Below are 21,279 nucleotides of genomic sequence, written 5' to 3'. Positions count from 1 at the left end.
GCCACAAGTACTCCTTTTCTTTTATTATAGGGGCCTAGTACACAACTTGTTTTAAGTTTTGGAGCTCAAATCACTCCAAAGTAAATAGTCTGGTCAATTTTCTTTCTTCTGTTGATGTTTGTTTTACTTGTGAATGATAGTCTGCTAGTGTAACATACCAGAGGGAGAGGTTGTAAGAGATGGGTTCCTTGAAGAACTAGTAATTTTTAAAGAGATTTCAGTCACTTTTCTCCAAAAATTTCAAGGGTATTCCTGGAGCTGAGCCAAAAATAGGGATAGGGAGTTCCTTTCTTTTGAGACTTCTCTTAGGAACTGATTTGCTTTCAATACAGAACTATCTTTTAACTTCTCTGCCAGTTTTAACTAATAGTGGGAATGGTTACCATAGTCTAGTCTTTCTGCTACACAGTCTCACTGTTAAGATTCACCTTTTTCAATACAAACTCAAACACCAGCTTTCTGTTCAAAGGCTGCAGTTATTGCCCACGCTCTCCAGGTATTAAAAGTCCATGCACTTTCTCTCCACTGCATAAATTCCTTATGGAATTGAGAAATCATAGCTATATAAACTATACAGAACTTTTAAAAGAAAACAATATTCCTTTGCTCAAAACTTGATATACTGTTTTGTAAGCCCAAATAAGTTTCAGACCAAACAACTTTTGCTACATTTTATTAATGGTGGTAGGTGGTAGTATACTGTTATGCAGCTTTCCAGTAAATGTCATTCTACTCTTTGAAGGAAGGGCAGCACTTGCCCCCCAGCAGCCGTGGGCAGAGTAAAGGGGGACTGGGCCCTGTGCTTAACCGAACTGTAGCAAGCTCCCTGAAAGAAAGAGAGAGGGCGGATTTTTCTTCAGATTTTATGTGCAGGAATACATTAAAAGCTTTCCTTATAGAGAACTTAAATTATTGGGTGCTTATTGCTTGAATGTTTGTGTCAGCATAGGACATTTCTAATTTGCATCTTGTATTTAGTTTTTTGTTTTCTCGATTTTAGAAAGCAAATTTATTTCTGTAACGCTCACAGATGGCAGACTGATTTAGACTAGAACACATTTTCTCCATTTGAAGTTGTATCCAGTGAAACAGGTTGAAGCATGAAGTATCACCATGATGTTATGAAATGTTATAAAAACTCTTACGTTACAGCTACATTATACGAAAAGGCCCAGTTTTCTAACAACCTTTATCGTTACTAAAATAATTCATTTCCATGTTGAATACCAAACTCTATTAGATCGAAGCCACTCAACCTCTCAATATGATCATGGGTTGCGTAAACCTTGTTTTCTTGAATTCTACACTTGTACATTTACGTATGTATGATTTGAATACACAAGCTGCATTGCATGGTGATGCTGAATGGGCAGCTGCTTGCATAATATTAGCATGACAGTGATGTTTTAAACCTCAGGGAATAAATACATCCGTGAGCTAAAACAGTCTCTGCGCCCTCAGAATCCCACTGCTGAGCCAAGTCGGAGAGAGGTAGTTACAGTATGCAGTGTTGGTCCCAGGGTATTACAGAGACAAGGTGGGTACAGTAATAGGTTTTACTGGACCAACGTCTGTGGGTGAGAGAGAAGCTTTCGAGCTACATCCATCTCTTCAGGTGGTAGTATACTGTTATGCAGCTTTCCAGTCAATGTCATTCTACTCTTTGAAGGAAGGGCAGCACTTGCCCCCCAGCAGCCGTGGGCAGAGTAAAGGGGGACTGGGCCCTGTGCTTAACCGAACTGTAGCAAGCTCCCTGAAAGAAAGAGAGAGGGGGGAGATTTATACTGTATAGCAACGAGTGGGGGGGGGGGCTGCAGGAGCAGTTTGACCTCGCGAACCCCCCCGCCCCCCCCCGCATGCCAGGCCGGGAGGTGGCGGCACGGGGGGGGGGGGGGAGAGGCAGCACTGCTCACGCCGTCAGCCCGCGTGCTGGGTCCCTGCCCGGCCCTTGGCCCCCGAGGCGCGAGGGAGATGGGATTTCTCGCTCCCCTGACACAAGTGTGGCGCCCGCCTTCCAATCTTCCCCGAATGAGCGGGGCATGGGGCGGCGGGGAGGCTGCTGCTCCGATCGGGGTGCCCGACTACGGGGTACCCCACCAGGCCCCGGCCTCTCTCACCGCTGTTTCGGGGACGGGGCGCCACCCCCCCCGCCTCGCCTCGCGCTGCCCGCGCGCCTGCCAGTTGTTGCTCGTGCGCTAGCCCGTGCCGTACTGCGCCGTTTGAACCCTCACTCTCCCCGTCGTCTGGGAGGTGCTAACATGGCGGCGGCGCTGCGGGTCTTGTGGGGGTGGAGAACTTCCCGAGGAGCCGGCGCAGGGTGAGTCCGGGGAAGGGGGAGCTAAGCCGCTCCGCGGGGCTCCCGTTGCGGGGCCGGGTGGTGCGGGGCCGGCGAGAGGGAGGCCGCGGTGCGTGTGGACCGGAGCGTGGGCGGGGCTAGGGAGAGGCCGGGGCGCGGGGTTACTGGGTACCCCTGTTCAGAGCAGGGCTGGGTGACACAGTAGCTACAACGCCAGCGGCCGTGGGCGCCTTGCGGGGGGGGGGGGGGGGGGACTCTCTCGCCCATGGAGCTGAGCCTGGGCGAGCGACGGCGGGAAACTTTAGGGGAAGTTTGTTTCCAGGGCTAGGCGAGGCCTGTGCCTGTCTGACGTGTTTTCCTTTCGGGTTTACGTTGCTTCTGTCGCCGCGTTAACGCAGCGCGGGAGCGAGCCTCGGAGCACCGCGTTCGCCTCAGCAGCAGCCCCCGCCGCAGAGCTGCCTGCGCAGGGGTGTCCGTTCTCAGACGGCAGAAGGTGCCGTGGCACCTTAGCGCCTGATGATCCCTTTGGCTTGTCTGCCCCATGTGAAGCCCAAGCTAAAACACCAGCCCCGCTGACAAGTGAGAGACACTTCACAATGACAAGCTGTTGTCAACCACTTAACCCTGTCTCCCTCCCTGAAGAGAGTAGGTCATTACCCTACAGATTCTCCTGGTGGCTATTCAGGGGTATCAGGAAGGATATGCTCGCACCCTGTTGCTCTTCAATATACTGTATTGTTCAGACATCCTTGTAAGAAGCCTTTGATTCATGCATGTTGTCTGACTAAAATCTAGCCAACACACAGTACACCATTTGGAAGGTGTGCTTTTAAATCCGTGCAAGAGCCTGTGCAGACTCTTAATTTTATTTCAACCTGGATTATGTTGGTTTAATTTTAATTTGTAAATCGATAGAAAAGTATTCGCACAGGAGTATTTACCAGATTAACTAAAGCTTTGTATAGTGTAGGTGTTATAAGCATGTTGTTAGCAGTGTTTAATTTCTGTTGAAAGGTGCCAGGGCTCAAGCAATTGTTTTACATTCATAACTGATGTATTTTTGACAGGTTTCAGAGTAGCAGCCGTGTTAGTCTGTATTCGCAAAAAGAAAAGGAGTACCTGTGGCATCCGATGAAGTGAGCTGAAGCTCACGAAAGCTTATGCTCTAATAAATTTGTTAGTCTCTAAGGTGCCACAAGTGCTCCTTTTCTTATAACTGATGTAGCGAGCCCAGAGTGCCAGGGCTATGGACTGCCAAGCCTAGAAGTGCTGGGGCTAATCCCTGGCACAAATTAAGCATTGGTTGTTAGTATGCATTCTAACTAACACATTTTAGAAGTCTGGTGTAGACAATGCATACTTGATTTAGCGTGTGCTAAACTGGTTGTGTTAAACCTAGTAAGAAGCGTAGGTCAAACTTTCCAACAAGACACCTTAAAAGCCTTGTCTAGATAAGGCCTAATTTGGTTTGAAACCAATTTTAGTTAAACCTCTTCAACTTATATATATAGATAAGGTCTAAGTCAGAAGTCTCCAAACTGTTGGGCGTGGTCCCCTAAGAGGGCCCGGAAGAACATTTGCGGGTGGGTGCACCGGGGCCCAGGCCAGCCCCCACAGGGGGTCATGAGGGAGTGCCACTCAGGTCCACTGTGCCCAGCCACAGCCCCGGACTACAGTCCAGCCATGGCTCTGCACCTGGCCCCGCCCTCAGCCTTGGTCCCTGGCGCTGACTCCATTCCAGGTCCCACCCCCAGCTGCAACCAAGCCTCAGCCCTGTTATCCCCATTCCCCAGAGCTGCAGCCTCGCTCTTGGCCCAGCTTGCAAAACCTGATGACTGTAATAGAAATGTTTGCATTAAAAAATGGATGCAAACATTCTGTTTTCTTTGGATTTAAATATGAACTGCCTGTGTTTCCAGCTCAGCCATTGCAATAGTTCACTGGTGATGAGAACTGGATACATTGAGGGCACTATGTAAATAATTAAGTTATATTAATTAGCCTAGTTTCACAGTCGAAACAGAGTGAAATACAAAAAATAACCAACAGTATAAATATTCGCAAAAAGAAAAGGAGTACTTGTGGCACCTTAGAGACTAACAAATTTATTAGAGCATAAGCTTTTTGCGAATACAGACTAACACGGCTGCTACTCTGAAACCTGTCAGTATAAATATTGATGGATAAATGAGATTTTGAAACTCTTCCAATTTTAATACCCTGAAGTGTTAACACAGATAAGGAATATTAAAATACGTAATATATTTAACTTGACCATGTCCTTTTAATAATGAGAATGCTGCTCTTTTGCTTTCTCTTCCAGAGAAAAGTTGAAAACCTCTGCTACTTTTAACCTACCTAATTAAATAAATGGCATTAATAACATTGGGATAGAAAGGAAGTAACATCCATTTGTACTGGGGATCAGTATTATGACTGGGCAGTATATTTTATTAATAATCTGATTGGAGGAGAGGCAATAGTGAGGAGGCTAAATCTGCTAACTATTTAACACCCTAATTTAGACACATGCTTAATTTCATACACATTAATAGGTTTCAGAGTAGTAGCCGTGTTAGTCTGTATTCGCAAAAAGAAAAGGAGTACTTGTGGCACCTTAGAGACTAACAAATTTATTAAAGCATAAGCTTTCGTGAGCTACAGCTCACTTCATCGGATGCATTTGGTGGAAAAAACAGAGGGGATATTGATATACACACACAGAGAACATGAAACAATGGAACAGTGCCGCTGATTTGAAGGTATACATTGTCCCCAAATGTGAAATAGTTATGGGTGAGGACAAAGTCACAAAGGTCAGCCACCAGGTTAGCCGTGACATTATCGGGGATACTGTTCCTGACTGCTTGTAGGCCATCTTTGTGTGGAATGTTGGTGTAGAGGGCTTCTGCACCCGCAGTGGCTAGGATGGTGTTTTTAGGATGATCACCAATGGACTGTAGTTTCCTCAGGAAGTCAGTGGTGTCTCGAAGATAGCTGGGAGTGCTGGTAACGTAGGGCCTGAGGAGGGAGTCTACATAGCCAGACAATCCTGCTGTCAGGGTTCCAATGCCTGAGATGATGGGGTGTCCAGGATTTCCAGGTTTATGGATCTTGGGTAGCAGATAGAATAACCCAGGTCGGGGTTCTAGGGGTGTGTCTGTGCGGATTTGTTCTTGTGCTTTTTCAGGCAGTTTCTTGAGCAAATGCTGTAGTTTCTTTTGGTAACTCTCAGTGGGATCAGAGGGTAATGGCTTGTAGAAAGTGGTGTTGGAGAGCTGCCTAGTAGCCTCTTGTTCATACTCCGACCTATTCATGATGACGACAGCACCTCCTTTGTCAGCCTTTTTGATTATGATGTCAGAGTTGTTTCTGAGGCTGTGGATGGCATTGTGTTCTGCATGGCTGAGGTTATGGGGCAAGAGACAGGCCAGTCCTTGCTTACAGACAGCCCCCCAATCTGAAGCAAATACTCACCAGCAACCACACACCACACAACAGAACCACTAACCCAGGAACCTATCCTTGCAACAAAGCCCGTTGCCAACTCTGTCCACATATCTATTCAGGGGACACCATCATAGGGCCTAATCACATCAGCCACACTATCAGAGGCTCGTTCACCTGCGCATCTACCAATGTGATATATGCCATCATGTGCCAGCAATGCCCCTCTGCCATGTACATTGGTCAAACTGGACAGTCTCTACGTAAAAGAATGAATGGACACAAATCAGACATCAAGAATTATAACATTCAAAAACCAGTTGGAGAACACTTCAATCTCTCTGGTCACTCGATTACAGACCTGAGAGTGGCTATCCTTCAACAAAAAAGCTTCAAAAACAGACTCCAACGAGAGACTGCTGAATTGGAATTAATTTGCAAACTGGATACAATTAATTTAGGCTTGAATAGAGACTGGGAATGGATGAGTCATTACACAAAGTAAAACTATTTCCCCATGTTATTTCTCCCCTCCACCCCACCCCCCACTGTTCCTCACATATTCTTGTTAACTGCTGGAAATAGCCTACCTTGCTTGTCACCATGAAAGGTTTTCCTCCTTTCTCCCCCCCCCCCCCCCGCTGGTGGTGGCTTATCTTAAGTGATCACTCTCCTTACAGTGTGTATGATAAACCCATTGTTTCATGTTCTCTGAGTGTGTATATCAATCTCCCCTCTGTTTTTTCCACCAAATGCATCCGATGAAGTGAGCTGTAGCTCACGAAAGCTTATGCTCTAATAAATTTGTTAGTCTCTAAGGTGCCACAAGTACTCATTTTCTTTATACACATTAATAGTTCTTTTGAATTCAGTGGGACTACAGTATACTTTTGATTATCCAAATAGCATGGGGGATATGGCTTTTATTCAGATAATTGGGAGTCTGGATAATTGAGAGGGCAGGAACAATTCGGCAGCAGAGGGCCTCCCCCCACAACCAGGGGCTCATGCTTCTTGCAGTTCTGGCTGGGGGTCTCTGCTCTGTCTCACCAGGACTCTTTGTACCTGCAGGGATCAGGAGTCACCAGCTCTGTGGCAGTGCAGGAAGGCCTCTGCAGCCTTGTTGCCATGGCCCCACTCTCTCACTCCCTTTACAGTGGGGCTGCAGACAGCTCCCTGTGCTGCCACAGGGCCAGTGACCTCCCACCGGGACTCTGCTCTGCCCCACCAGGACCAGAGCCTTCCCTGTACCTTTTCCCTGCAGGAAGTGGGTGACCCCAGACCTGCAGCTGTGCAGAGAGACTTCTGCAGCTCTGTTCTCATGGCCCCGTTCACTCAATCCCATGACAGCTGGGATGTAGTGGACTCCCTACACTGCTACAGGAGCCATTCAGCATTAGGGTGGCCTCCCCTAAGTCTGGATCTCATCTTCCTCCTTCTCCTTGCAGTCCCGGCTGGAGGTCTCTGCTTTATTATCCAAACGTTGTTATCCAGAGCCCTTCCTTGTCCCCCAATATGAGATGCATGCTGCAGAGGGCTTGTTTCTTGTGCTGGGGGACAAGGAATGGATTTGGATAATTTGGAGGTTTGGGTAATAGGTTTTCAGATAAATGGGAGTATGCTGTACTTGGCTCCATAAATGTTTTCAGGTTCAGCTCCTTAATTGTGAGGCTAGTGAGGAACTCCAGAAGGACTTAACAAATAACATGGGAGATGAAATTCAGTGTAGTAAAATATAGGTAGTGCACATTGTCAGGAAACATTTAAACTGCTCCTACACATTGTTGGGATTTGAACTAGTGATAACCTATCGGAGAAAAAAGATATAGGCATTAAGGTAAAGAGCTCAGTGAGCTGCCCAAAAAATGAATGATGATAGGTTGTATTAAGAAAGGGATAGAAAATAGTCCAGAAATACTATAATATCATCTTCATCACTGGTACTTCCTCACTTGAAATATGGTATCTTACTTTGGGTCACTTCATCTTAAAATACATAGCAGAAATTTTAAAAAAGGTCAAGAGGGCCACCATATCAATAAATTAAGGGTAAAAATTTACAAGGATTTTATAATTATCCCTAAATTAAGCACTACAAATCCAGGAAATTCAGAGTTAAGGTTACATTTAACAGAAATCCAGTCATGTTAAGCTATTGAAATAAATAGTTAAGACATCCAAACAACCTTAACTGTACCTTAGAGAGAAAAGGTGGGTAAGATAATATCTTTTATTGGACCAGCTTCTGTTGGTGAGAGAGACAAGCTTTTGAGCTACACAGAGCTGCTCTTCAAGTCTGGGGGTCCCGTGTAGCTGAAAAGCTTCTCTCTCACCAACAGAAGTTGGTCCAGTAAAAGATGTTACCTCACCCACCCTGTCTTTCTAATATCCTGTGACCGACAAAGCTACAACACTGCATTAACTGTACTTTGTAAGGCATCAAGCAAAACCGTATGATAAAGCCATAGAAATGTAGAGCTAGAAGGAACCTTGAGAAGTCATCTGGCCATCCCTCCATGCTATGGTGAGACAATATTATATTAAATAAGGCATTGCAGTTTAAACTGATTAAAGACACATTTCCCCCGCATGTGCCCTTCAGGTCATTACTTTCATTATTGGGCATGCTGCTTTGATATTGCCAATGATTTAAAAATATGCAGTATCAACATTAACATTTTAAAAAATGATTGATCTTTTAAGGCCTAATTCATCATCAGTACACCAAAATAGCCAGAGTGCACTTGCTAGTTAAACTGGGTTTATAGTGGCTTTACATCGCAAAAACAGCCAAAGTATATAGGTGAATATGCCCTTCAATTTGCAGTTGACTTTAGGGTTATGTTACAGAGATTGGTGCTGCAGGAAAACCCAGTTCCTGAGTCCTGATATCTCTGCACTTTAAGGGCTCCCTCTTATGTTGCTGCTTCATTTCTTCCAGTAATGCTCCCTCATTGTTCAGGGGAGCCATTCAAGTCCTGATGCCCAAGCTACCATGCAGCTATGGAACCTTTAAAGAGTAGTAACAATTGGGCCAGTCATATACCAGTGACTCTTGGCACATGTCCAGTCTCTCCCCTATGACTAACTCATTACAAACTCTTGAATTGTTGCTAATTAGCTATAGAGGAAGGGTGCATATTGGTTTAATTACTGATGATGTCTCTGAAGTCCCACATGAGAGTTAACCTATCTGTTGAGCTGATCCTGCCTGTAACTTACATAGTCATAACAATTCAGTGCTTGAGTCCTGCCAGAACATTCTGGGACACTTCTCGTGATGTTTTGGGTAGCAATGCCAATACTTGTGTTCCGGTATTTCTTGAGTGCAGCACTTACCTGCTATACTTAATTAGATATAATTTCTTCATATGCAGCCTATATTCAAGATTTCTATGAGTTTTAACTGTATGGGCAGTTGGAAGAGTCTATTCTATTAAGATCATTTGCGACAAAGGACTGACAGATGTTGGCTTTCTCAAAGAACCTAGTTTTTAATATTAATCTCCTTTGCCATGATGCCTATTTAAAAAAAAAAACCAACAAAAAAACATGACCGCTGTTAGGCATCTGTTACACTGAGACCACTGGCTGTCACACTGATCATTATTGTGTTTTTGTGCTCCCTGGTCTGTCTGTATCCACCCGTTGTCTCTTGTCTGATACTTATTTTACATTAACTAACACAGTGGCACTCTGGTTCTTGACAGTACAATAAAAATAATTAATTATAACTCATAAACTAATCAATTTACTTGTAAGTTCTCAGAAAATTCATTCTCACAGAGTAAGTGCGGTAAATTTAGAAAGAATACATATTTTCATACATAGCATGGATTCAGCCTCAACAATGCTCAATGGAATTCAGCTTTAACTATGGAACCTCCATAATATCCTTTTAGTACAAATAAATGCAGTAAAAATAAGACAGTTTTAAAATACAAAGAAATACATTTTTACTCAAAATATGATTAAATTAATAGATATTGAAACAAATAGCTGTATTTCAATAGTTACATTAAAAATATAATTGATATTTACTGTAGGTAATAATATTACCTAAACTAGCTAGGATTCAAAATTTAAAATGTTACACCAATCCTCTTGTTTCAAGCAACAAGTAGATCGTCACTCAGGATCAGGAAGAAATTTTCACTATAGAATAGTAGTGGTCTCTGCCAGATATAGGATGTCCAGGGTACCTGGATCATTGATCAGTTTTAAGAATCAGTATGTTCCAAAAATATTTACAAGTTTCCCCTCACAAAATGTCTCATTAAAATATCATATTCCCATTCCCCAACAAGATTTAACAAATTAAATTGGGCATGGAGTCAATAATGCAATAGTTTACAAAGTGGTGAAATAGTTAGCAGATTCTAAATATAGCAGTCTTTATTCTGGGGAAATTTTTCATTTAATAGTGGCAGATAAGTAGAACTTAGATTTTTGTGAACTCGATCAGTTTGAAAGACATTTGATGGTTATTGGTCTTTTCTCAGGGAATTTAGGGGTTAAAAAGATGGTTTTGTGATTAAGGCCCTGGACTTGGGCTCATGCTTGTGCTCAGGAGGTCTGGAGTATGTTCCTGACTGTGACATTGAGCAAGTCAATTAATTTCACTGTGCCTCAATTCTCAATCTTTGAAATGGGGATAATGATACTTCCCTGTCTCACAGAGTGTTGTGGGGATAAACTTACTAATATTTGTGAAGTGTCCAGATACTTCAGTAATCAAGAAAACCTATTAAGTACCTATATAAATAAATATTGCAAAGTTTACTAAAAATATTTAATAAAAAAGTAGGAATTTAGTTTTGTTACCTGAAATAATGTGGAGTGATCATACTGGAAACAACAGATCTGGGTTATGGATTTAGCAGGTTTAATAAAATTTTATTTTTAATATTTTACTGGAATAAGGAGATTAAGAAGCTGTCCATTAACAGATGTTAGAATTTAACAGAAATATCACAGGAATATTCTGAAATGTGTTGGTGATTCATGGAAAGATTGTATTGTCAATTAGGGTTTGATTAGCTAACATTATATTCCTCATTAATTTATTCAAATTACAGAGTAATTTTTATGAGATGAGACTGATGAGAATTTCAATTCATATTGGTTTTGAATAACTTTCAATGATCCACTAATTATAGAACATATACTTAAAAAAAACCTTACACATTGTATAAAGTTGATATTTATTGTATGTTTTTAATTTAGATTGTAAACTCTTTGGGACCAGGAGTGTATCTAATATGTTAGTAAATAAGTTTAAAGTTTATAATTTAGCACTGACATTTCTATTCCTTCTTCTTTCAGGATTTCTATAATCCAGGAATGTTACTGATGAAATGACATTACAGGAGGTTATTGCTGCACTGCATTTCTTGGATGAAAGCCAAACAGTTACTTTCTGTAGAGTGGGTAAAATCCCCTAATTGCATATTTACATGTGTAGATCACTGCGTTACTGTGTTAGTCACTGTCTCTATGCAGCAATGACAAGGCTGGAAGAAGCAAATAGAGAAGTGAACATGCATTCATCGGTCCGATACCTTGGCTATTTAGCCAGGATCAGCATATTGGTTGCTATATGTCTGGGCCTTTATGTCAGGTGGGAGAAGACTTCAGATGCACTAATACTGGTAATATTTATCCTGGGACTTTTTGTTCTTGGAATTGCCAGCATACTTTATTATTATTTTTCAATGGAAGCAGCAAGTTTGAGTCTCTCCAATCTTTGGTTTGGATTCTTGCTTGGCCTCCTCTGTTTTCTTGATAATTCCTCTTTTAAAAATGACGTGAAAGAAGAAACAACCAAATACTTGCTCCTTGCCTCCATAGTTATAAGGATATTGTGTGCTTTGGTGGAGAGGATTTGCGGCTGTGTCCATCATCGACCAACTCTGCTGACAACAGTTGAATTTCTGGAGCTGGTTGGATTTGCAATTGCCAGCACAACTATGCTGGTTGAAAAATCCATGAGTATCATCTTGTTGGTTGTGGCTTTGGCCATGCTGATTATTGATTTGCGGATGAAGTCTTTCTTGGCAATTCCAAATTTGGCAATTTTTGGAGCTCTGGCATCTTTATTGTTTTTTCCTTCCCTGAACATTCCCACAAACCCATTTGCCTTGGCCTGTTTCTTTAGTTGCCTGATTTCAGACCCTCTTCTTGATGTCTATTTCAGCGGACTTTCAGTTACTGAACGATGGAAGCCCTACTTGTACCGTGGTAGAATTTGCAGAAGGCTTTCAGTCATCTCTGTTGGAGTAATTGAACTTATCTTTTTCATTCTAGCAGCATTTAAATTAGGTGACTTGGGTCTCTGGTATTTTGTTATACCTGGTTTTTCCATTTTTGGAATTTTCTGGATGATCTGCCACATTATTTTTCTTATAACTCTTTGGGGGTTTCATACAAAATTAAATGACTGTCACAAAGTCTATTATACCCACAGGACAGAGAATAATAGCCTTGACCGAGTCATGGCTTCTAAAGGAATGCGTCATTTTTGTTTAATTTCAGAGCAACTAGTATTTTTCAGTCTCCTTGCAACTGCAGTTTTGGGTGCAGTAACTTGGCAGGTAAATTATAATATATTATCTCTTTACCTCCTCTGATATTATAAAAAACTGTTTTCTAACATTTATGATATCCAATACTTAGAGCCCTGTTAAATTAACAGCCGTGAAAATCCACCATGAACCGTGAAATCAGACCTCCCCTGTGAAATCTAGCTATTGGAGGGAAGGGGCAGGGCTGGGGGTACCCCAGCTGTGGGCTCCTCCCATTCACTGGACTCCAGCTGCTAGTCAGCTGGGCTGGGATGGGACAGGACTTCCCCTTCCCCTGAGAACAGCCATGCGGGGGAGATGAGACCCTCTTCCAGGTTCCTCCCCCAGATGCTGGAAGTTCTGTGGCTGCTCTGCCTTCAAAGCTGGGCTCTGAAGGCAGCAGCCACGGAGCTTCCTGCAGTCGTAGGAGGTTCCGGAGGTGGGTCTGATCTCTGTGCTGCTGGGAGCACCCAAGCCAGGGGCTCCTATCTGCTAATCCAGGCTGGGCTGGAGAGGGACAGGACATTCTCTTCCCCTGCAGGGCTGCTCGAGGCGGGGACGGGGGAGAAATCAGCCAGCAATTAAGGCAGCACAGCTGCAGAGTTTCCTGCCTCTGAGAGAGGTACTGGGAGTTGGGTCTGATCTCCCCGCAGGGGCCATGCAGGGGAAGAGGAAGCCCTGTCCCTTCCCAGCCCGGCCTAACATACATGCTAGGAACATGTAAACATCTGAAAACTTGAAATTGACCAATTTTAAAACCTTTTGGCTGTGAAATTGATCAAAATGGACTGTGAATTTGGTAGGGCCCTACTAATACTGTACTAGGGCCAAGACACAATTGAGCAATTCAAATTTTAAAGTGAAACTGCTGGTTTCAAATGCAGATTCTTTTACTCTGGCACTTTTTTCTATCTGACTATGGCTTAGTGAGGCCACTGAATCTAACCTAATCTGGTATGATTAAACTGACAGGAGGTACTAATTAAAGGATGGAAGAAATATTAAAATAATTTAAAATCTGAATTTATTTAATTTACAAAGCCACTGTCTTTATTGCCAGAATTTTCACAGCAGACAGCATGCAAATTTCTGTAGCCCTATAATACGAACTGAAATATGTTGGTGCGTTGGTCTGGGGACATCTTTTGTATGGGGTAGTTTTAATGAAACCAATAAAAGATAACATTTATGTATAAATTTTTCAAGAATTTAACCGTATGACTCTTATTAATCTCAGTCGAGGACAAACTTCTAAATCCTTACAAACTTCTTTGCAAATGTATCCTTTGCATCTGCCCCATGTGGAAATATATTTGAAGATAACATTTATCTTCTAATTATTTCCTCAAAGTACCCACACACTTTTCAGTTTTGTTTTTTTCTTCCCATTTGACTTTCCTGAATGGAGGAACATGCCTTTTTCCTTAGCAGGCTGAGCCAGTGTATATTTGTCTGAAATATTTAGCCAGGTCCCAAACTGAAGCATGCTGAGTGTTACTGGTACCGTAGCAATTTGGGAGCTGGTTTAAGGTAGATATTTTTAAAAGTGGTATTAAAATGGCCGTTGTTTTTTAAGTCTTCAGCCCCATCCCAAAAGAGCTTATGACTAGCAAGTCCCATATGCAGAAATGCCCCTACAATGCTTTCAAAATCATTTTGCCATCTATTCAGGAGGACCTTGTGATCCTAGATTACCTCTTGCTGCTGACTCATGTGAAATGCTTGATGGAGAGGGAAGCAGAATTTTTTTTTAATCAGAGAATCAGTTTTCCTCTGCATCAAGCACATTTGTGGTTTGCAGAGGGAAGCTGGCTAGAATCCTGGTTAGTTTTCCTCTGCAGCACTTCCTTCCATAAATCATCAGTATATAACTACAGGTGCAGACTTTGAAGAGAAAAAGGGCGTATGGGAGCGATTGGGAAGGGATTTAAAAGATAGAGAATGGGAAAAGTGTCAATTTAAAAAGACAACGAAAGAAGAAAAGAGGAGAAAGAAATGCACTGACAGAGATGAGATGGTGTTTAGGAAGAGATAAATACACCGGCCGCACAAACATTGGTGACCAATGTAACTTTTCTATTGAGGATTATGCAAGGCACCAAAGTTTAGAGGTGGCCAGTCCAAAGTTTGAATCTTTATAGACTATTATTCGATAAAAACAAGTTTTTCATCACTGCTGAATAATTTCTGTTCCCACCTAGCCATCTGTGTATTTTGTGGAGTGCTAAGACAACTTTTGTCCTTTCTTAAAATCTTAGGGAGCGCTACATGGTAAATGTAATGCTACTTTAAAGTGTCTTGTTTTCTTAATTTGAGTGTTATAAAAAGTTTCTGTGTTCAAAGTTAATCTGAGATAGCTATGTTGTATTTATTCTTGAAAATAATTACAACAGTTCTGCAGTTGCACATTTTCAGATACCTGTAATTCTTAAGAGACATGCTTTACTCTTTTATCCTGATAACATTTTGTGCTTGTGAAGGTTCATGAGAACCAAACAGACCTATTTTTTCTTAAAATCTTTGTATTTATTTTTAGTGAAGTTAGTAGAAATTGAAGGGTATTTATTTCAGTATGGATCAGTTAATCAGATGCACATCACTTGTATCTGGTAGAAGAAATGTGTACTTGTCTATTCAGTTGGGGAAGGAAGGAATAACTGCAGTATCAAAGGGAAAGATAGGTTTCAGAGTAGCAGCCGTGTTAGTCTGTATTCGCAAAAAGAAAAGGAGTACTTGTGGCACCTTAGAGACTAACAAATTTATTAGAGCATAAGCTTTCGTGAGCTACAGCTCACTTCATCGGATGCATTTGGTGGAAAAAACAGAGGAGAGATTTATATACACACACACAGAGAGCATGAAACAATGGGTTTATCATACACACTGTAAGGAGAGTGATCACTTAAGATGAGCCATTACCCACAGCAGGGGGGGGAAAGGAGGAAAACCTTCCATGGTGACAAGCAGGTAGGCTAATTCCAGCAGTTAACAAGAATATCAGAGGAACAGTGGGGGGTGGGGTGGGGGGGAGAAATACCATGGGGAAATAGTTTTACTTTGTGTAATGACTCATCCATTCCCAGTCTCTATTCAAGCCTAAGTTAATTGTATCCAGTTTGCAAATTAATTCCAATTCAGCAGTCTCTCCTTGGAGTCTGTTTTTGAAGCTTTTTTGTTGAAGTATAGCCACTCTTAGGTCTGTGATCGAGTGACCAGAGAGATTGAAGTGTTCTCCAACTGGTTTTTGAATGTTATAATTCTTGACGTCTGATTTGTGTCCATTCATTCTTTTACGTAGAGACTGTCCAGTTTGACCAATGTACATGGCAGAGGGGCATTGCTGGCACATGATGGCATATATCACATTGGTAGATGCGCAGGTGAACGAGCCTCTGATAGTGTGGCTGATGTGATTAGGCCCTATGATGGTGTCCCCTGAATAGATATGTGGACAGAGTTGGCAACGGGCTTTGTTGCAAGGATAGGTTCCTGGGTTAGTGGTTCTGTTGTGTGGTGTGTGGTTGCTGGTGAGTATTTGCTTCAGATTGGGGGGCTGTCTGTAAGCAAGGACTGGTCTGTCTCCCAAGATCTGTGAGAGTGATGGGTCGTCCTTCAGGATAGGTTGTAGATCCTTGATGATGCGTTGGAGAGGTTTTAGTTGGGGGCTGAAGGTGATGGCTAGTGGCGTTCTGTTGTTTTCTTTGTTGGGCCTGTCCTGTAGTAGGTGACTTCTGGGTACTCTTCTGGCTCTGTCAATCTGTTTCTTCACTTCAGCAGGTGGGTATTGTAGTTGTAGGAATGCATGATAGAGATCTTGTAGGTGTTTGTCTCTGTCTGAGGGGTTGGAGCAAATGCGGTTATATCGTAGCGCTTGGCTGTAGACAATGGATCGAGTGGTATGATGTGGATGAAAGCTAGAGGCATGTAGGTAGGAATAGCGGTCAGTAGGTTTCCGATATAGGGTGGTGTTTATGTGACCATCGCTTATTAGCACCGTAGTGTCCAGGAAGTGGCTCTCTTGTGTGGACTGGTCCAGGCTGAGGTTGATGGTGGGATGGAAATTGTTGAAATCATGGTGGAATTCCTCAAGAGCTTCTTTTCCATGGGTCCAGATGATGAAGATGTCATCAATGTAGCGCAAGTAGAGTAGGGGCATTAGGGGACGAGAGCTGAGGAAGCGTTGTTCTAAGTCAGCCATAAAAATGTTGGCATACTGTGGGGCCATGCGGGTACCCATCGCAGTGCCGCTGATTTGAAGGTATACATTGTCACCAAATGTGAAATAGTTATGGGTCAGGACAAAGTCACAAAGTTCTGCCACCAGGTTAGCCGTGACAGTATCGGGGATACTGTTCCTGACGGCTTGTAGTCCATCTTTGTGTGGAATGTTGGTGTAGAGGGCTTCTACATCCATAGTGGCTAGGATGGTGTTTTTAGGAAGATCACCAATGGACTGTAGTTTCCTCAGGAAATCGGTGGTGTCTCGAAGATAGCTGGGAGTGCTGGTAACGAAGGGCCTGAGGAGGGAGTCTACATAGCCAGACAATCCTGCTGTCAGGGTGCCAATGCCTGAGATGATGGGGCGTCCAGGATTTCCAGGTTTATGGATCTTGGGTAGCAGATAGAATACCCCAGGTCGGGGCTCCAGGGGTGTGTCTGTGTGGATTTGTTCTTGTGCTTTTTCAGGGAGTTTCTTGAGCAAATGCTGTAGTTTCTTTTGGTAACTCTCAGTGGGATCAGAGGGTAATGGCTTGTAGAAAGTGGTGTTGGAGAGCTGCCTAGTAGCCTCTTGTTCATACTCCGACCTATTCATGATGACGACAGCACCTCCTTTGTCAGCCTTTTTGATTATGATGTCAGAGTTGTTTCTGAGGCTGTGGATGGCACTGTGTTCTGCATGGCTGAGGTTATGGGGTAAGCGATGCTGCTTAGAAGTCACCTACTACAGGACAGGCCCAACAAAGAAAACAACAGAACGCCACTAGCCATCACCTTCAGCCCCCAACTAAAACCTCTCCAACGCATCATGAAGGATCTACAACCTATCCTGAAGGATGAGCCATCGCTCTCTCAGATCTTGGGAGATAGACCAGTCCTTGCTTACAGACAGCCCCCCAATCTGAAGCAAATACTCACCAGCAACCACACACCACACAACAGAACCACTAACCCAGGAACCTATCCTTGCAACAAAGCCCGTTGCCAACTCTGTCCACATATCTATTCAGGGGATACCATCATAGGGCCTAATCACATCAGCCACACTATCAGAGGCTCGTTCACCTGCGCATCTACCAATGTGATATATGCCATCATGTGCCAGCAATGCCCCTCTGCCATGTACATTGGCCAAACTGGACAGTCTCTACGTAAAAGAATGAATGGACACAAATCGGACGTCAAGAATTATAACATTCAAAAACCAGTTGGAGAACACTTCAATCTCTCTGGTCACTCGATCACAGACCTAAGAGTGGCTATACTTCAACAAAAAAGCTTCAAAAACAGACTCCAAGGAGAGACTGCTGAATTGGAATTAATTTGCAAACTGGATACAATTAACTTAGGCTTGAATAGAGACTGGGAATGGATGAGTCATTACACAAAGTAAAACTATTTCCCCATGGTATTTCTCCCCCCCACCCCACCCCCCACTGTTCCTCTGATATTCTTGTTAACTGCTGGAATTAGCCTACCTGCTTGTCACCATGGAAGGTTTTCCTCCTTTCCCCCCCCTGCTGTGGGTAATGGCTTATCTTAAGTGATCACTCTCCTTACAGTGTGTATGATAAACCCATTGTTTCATGTTCTCTGTGTGTGTGTATATAAATCTCTCCTCTGTTTTTTCCACCAAATGCATCCGATGAAGTGAGCTGTAGCTCACGAAAGCTTATGCTCTAATAAATTTGTTAGTCTCTAAGGTGCCACAAGTACTCCTTTTCTTTTAAAGGGAAAGATATTGAATCAAGTAGTAATTTTCCCTTTTAGAAAATCCAGTTAATTCTAGCCATGAATCAGAGCAAGGAGAAATAACCAGTCATTTATTTATGATAAAGTAACCAGTAAATTAGTCTAAGATTATAAATGCATGTATCACCTACTAGAAATATTTCTACCTTTGTAGTGTGAATGTTTCTTGATAGATCAGTATGAGCTGTCCCCAAGAAGTCAAATATGTGCTTCTGTTTGCTAATTTGTGTTACAGCAAGATACGATAAAATATCACTTATTGCAGTAGTTCCCAGTGATTTCTGTAGTTTTTGAGGTTGTACATATTTTCAAAGTAATTAAAAACTGTAAAAGTACACCTGTATAAACACACCACTTACACCTGATCCAGCAATTCAGAACTCTTTGCTGGAATATTGTGCTGCTCTTTTTTTTTTTTTCTTTTAAAACTTCGTGTTTAATATAGTTTAGGTAAACTCAGTGGCAATATAGCAAGTGAAGTGCTACAGCAGATAGGTACCTTCTTTCTAACCAGTTATGTTTAGCCTTTAGCTTTTAGCCTTTCTAACAGGTTTTGGGCCTTTATGGTATTTAAAGTTCACATTCAAGTACCATTGTACACATATTAGTTCAACATAAAAGTAGTCGCTGATGAATATTTCATCAGTGAAATGTGTCCTACTTATAAATTATAGTTTGATGTTAAGAAGTCAAAATATTTGAGAGGCTCTTTAAAAGGTTTAAAATAAAAGAACAAACTTCCACTTACATTTTAAAGAAATCCTTGCATAGATAAAGGCCAGTACTGTCAATATGCATTCTCTTTTTTAGTTACGTTTTAATTTTCTGTGTATATTCTTCTTCCTTCCTTGGAATTCTCAACTCCTCACTGTCAATGACTCCTAAAATATATTTAAATTATTATTTTAAGACTAAAATAATTTTGATAACTTCATATGACCAATGAAATTTCATTTAATATTGTTGGCTAGTTAGAATAATTTGGCATCAATTTTATCTGTTTCAGTATAAAAAGGTGGCAACTTTGTTTGAAATTTGGTAAATATAAACTAGAAAATGCAACATTTCAGTATAGAACTCCCATATAAAACTGTACTGAAAGTTTGTTTAATAATTTAGCATTTGATACAGATATGTCTCAATGTTTGCCTTTTGGGCTCCTGCATAATGAATAGTACAGATTAAAAATTCAAATCTTGGAAACATATTGAGTTGTCAAAATAATTTGTTATCGATAATTAACTCTAGCATATCCGAGATCTAGCACTATTGCATGTAGTTGTTAAAATTTGAAAGGGAAGCCATTTTTCTAAGTGATTGAAGAGCTTATCCTGTAAAAAGCACATTAGGTATGCATTCTAAGGGTATGTCTACACATCAAAGAAAATCTCTCAGCTGGCCTATGCCAACCAACTCTGACTCGCAGGGCTTGGGCTACAGGGCTGTTTCATTGCTGGACTGGATCCCAAGCTCTCGGATCCTCCCACTTCACAGGAAACCATGGTCTGCTGTTTATAGTTGGCCCCATTTTGGAGGTGAGCTACTACATGATGAACAGGCTGCCGCTTTCAGATAGGGCATGTTGCAGTAGTTTAAACTATAGCAAAGACTCCTTCTGAAAGGAATTCCCAGCTAGTTTAAGAAAAAAGACACTCTTGACTACTGTTGTTATGTCCAGGAGCAGCAAGTTTGTTAAAGATCTACTTGCTTATAAAATCTTTAGGGTCTGTTCCTGCACAAACTTACACTTCAGTAACTTTACTCGCACTTCACACAGTTCCTGTGACTTTAATAGAACTTATTCACAGAAGTAACTTTACATGTGTGAGTAAGTGTGTGCATAATTGGGTCCTTAGGTCCACGGCCAGACTAGCACATGTAAGTGATCCAGATAATCTAGCTTATTGCAACCCACAAAAAGTGACTAATTTGTAAACAAACGTGCGCCTGGGTGAATCTTTTCTTAGAAACTCTTGAATTTATATGCCAGACATTGCCATTTGTTCTTTCCCAAAGGCAAGAGATTGCTCTTCAGAATTTTTTTATGGGCTTGAGATAAATGTTATCCCTAGAAGGGATGAATTTAATATTACCAGGATTCAGAAATAAACTCCCTTAAATAAAGGGAAGTCCTTGCATCACCCTGCAAGCTAATCTACAGACTTTATAGTCCATATGCAAAAATGTCTTTTTCTCAGAAGATTTGAGTACACAGTGCTATAGTTAAGTTTCATATTACTAAGACTGAATTATTTTTACAACATGTACTACAAGGCTCTGACTACTACATTACAGAGTAGTCTAAATAAAGCTAAGTTTTGATTTCCAGATTAATGGAATGAAGTAAATGGTTATACATTATTCTTGTTTAAGTATTTATTAATTTACTAATTTACAAACTTCAGTAACTTGCAGTATATCTTCCCCTCTCTAGTGTGAATTAGCAAGGTTGTATTGTGTGTTTGTGTGTGTGTGCGCGCGCACGCGTGCATTTGTTCATTCGTTCCTACCAGCCTTGCAAAACTGCCATGAAAGCTTGGCATGAAAATATTTCGATATTTTACTTATCCTTCAAAACACATTACTCTCTTGGACTGAGTTGTTGAGTTTGCAAAGCTAGACTATACAAGTATTTACAGGTGTTTTTTGCATTAAATTGTCAACTTCACTTTCTTCCTAGTATGTGTTTTAGTATATCTTTCCCTCTGGCTTTTTCAGTCATTGGTTCCTTTCCATTCCCTCATGTTTCTTACCCTCTTTTTCCCTCACATTGTGATCTCCTCCTCTTCCCCTTCCCTCCCCTCCCTATTTTGCCAAACTCTTACTTGATGCACTCAATAGCGCAAAGCTCTGTCTTTTTTTTTTTTTTTTTCAGGAATATAGGGTCAGAATCTAGTTTCTGGGTTGCATGGGTGTAACCAAGGGCAGAATTTGGCTCATATGTCTTTCTGAGTCCCCTGTGTTGCCACATGTTGTGTTATGTGTTATTTCTTTAATCTATCT

The 21,279-nt window shown here is 41.8% G+C and overlaps 1 protein-coding gene and 1 long non-coding RNA gene across 4 annotated transcripts in view; one reads left to right on the top strand and one right to left on the bottom strand.

The window, feature by feature from the left end:
* Positions 1-985: 985 nt before the first annotated feature.
* LOC122456320 lies at positions 986-2,200 on the bottom strand. The gene is made up of 2 exons (XR_006275179.1): positions 2,118-2,200; positions 986-1,753 (listed from the first exon to the last, which is right to left on the bottom strand). It is a non-coding gene; the product is annotated as an uncharacterized LOC122456320 (long non-coding RNA).
* Positions 1,767-21,279, top strand: part of TMEM168 (transmembrane protein 168) — a 38,398-nt gene continuing 18,885 nt past the window's right edge. Inside the window, exons 1-2 of one of the 3 annotated variants that reach the window (XM_038387359.2) lie at positions 1,767-2,317; positions 11,069-12,336. In XM_038387359.2, the coding sequence (XP_038243287.1) occupies positions 11,200-12,336 (1,137 nt within the window). In that variant the 5' untranslated portion in view covers positions 1,767-2,317; positions 11,069-11,199. Of the gene's footprint in view, positions 2,620-11,068; positions 12,337-21,279 lie in introns of all 3 variants that reach the window. The other 2 variants (XM_043495133.1, XM_043495118.1) reach the window with 2 other exon arrangements.

Source organism: Dermochelys coriacea, chromosome 1, assembly GCF_009764565.3.
Source record: "Dermochelys coriacea isolate rDerCor1 chromosome 1, rDerCor1.pri.v4, whole genome shotgun sequence".
In the NCBI taxonomy this organism is placed as follows: domain Eukaryota; kingdom Metazoa; phylum Chordata; order Testudines; family Dermochelyidae; genus Dermochelys; species Dermochelys coriacea.
Note: the sequence above shows the minus strand (reverse complement) of the source record. Positions and strands in the feature narration are given on the sequence as shown.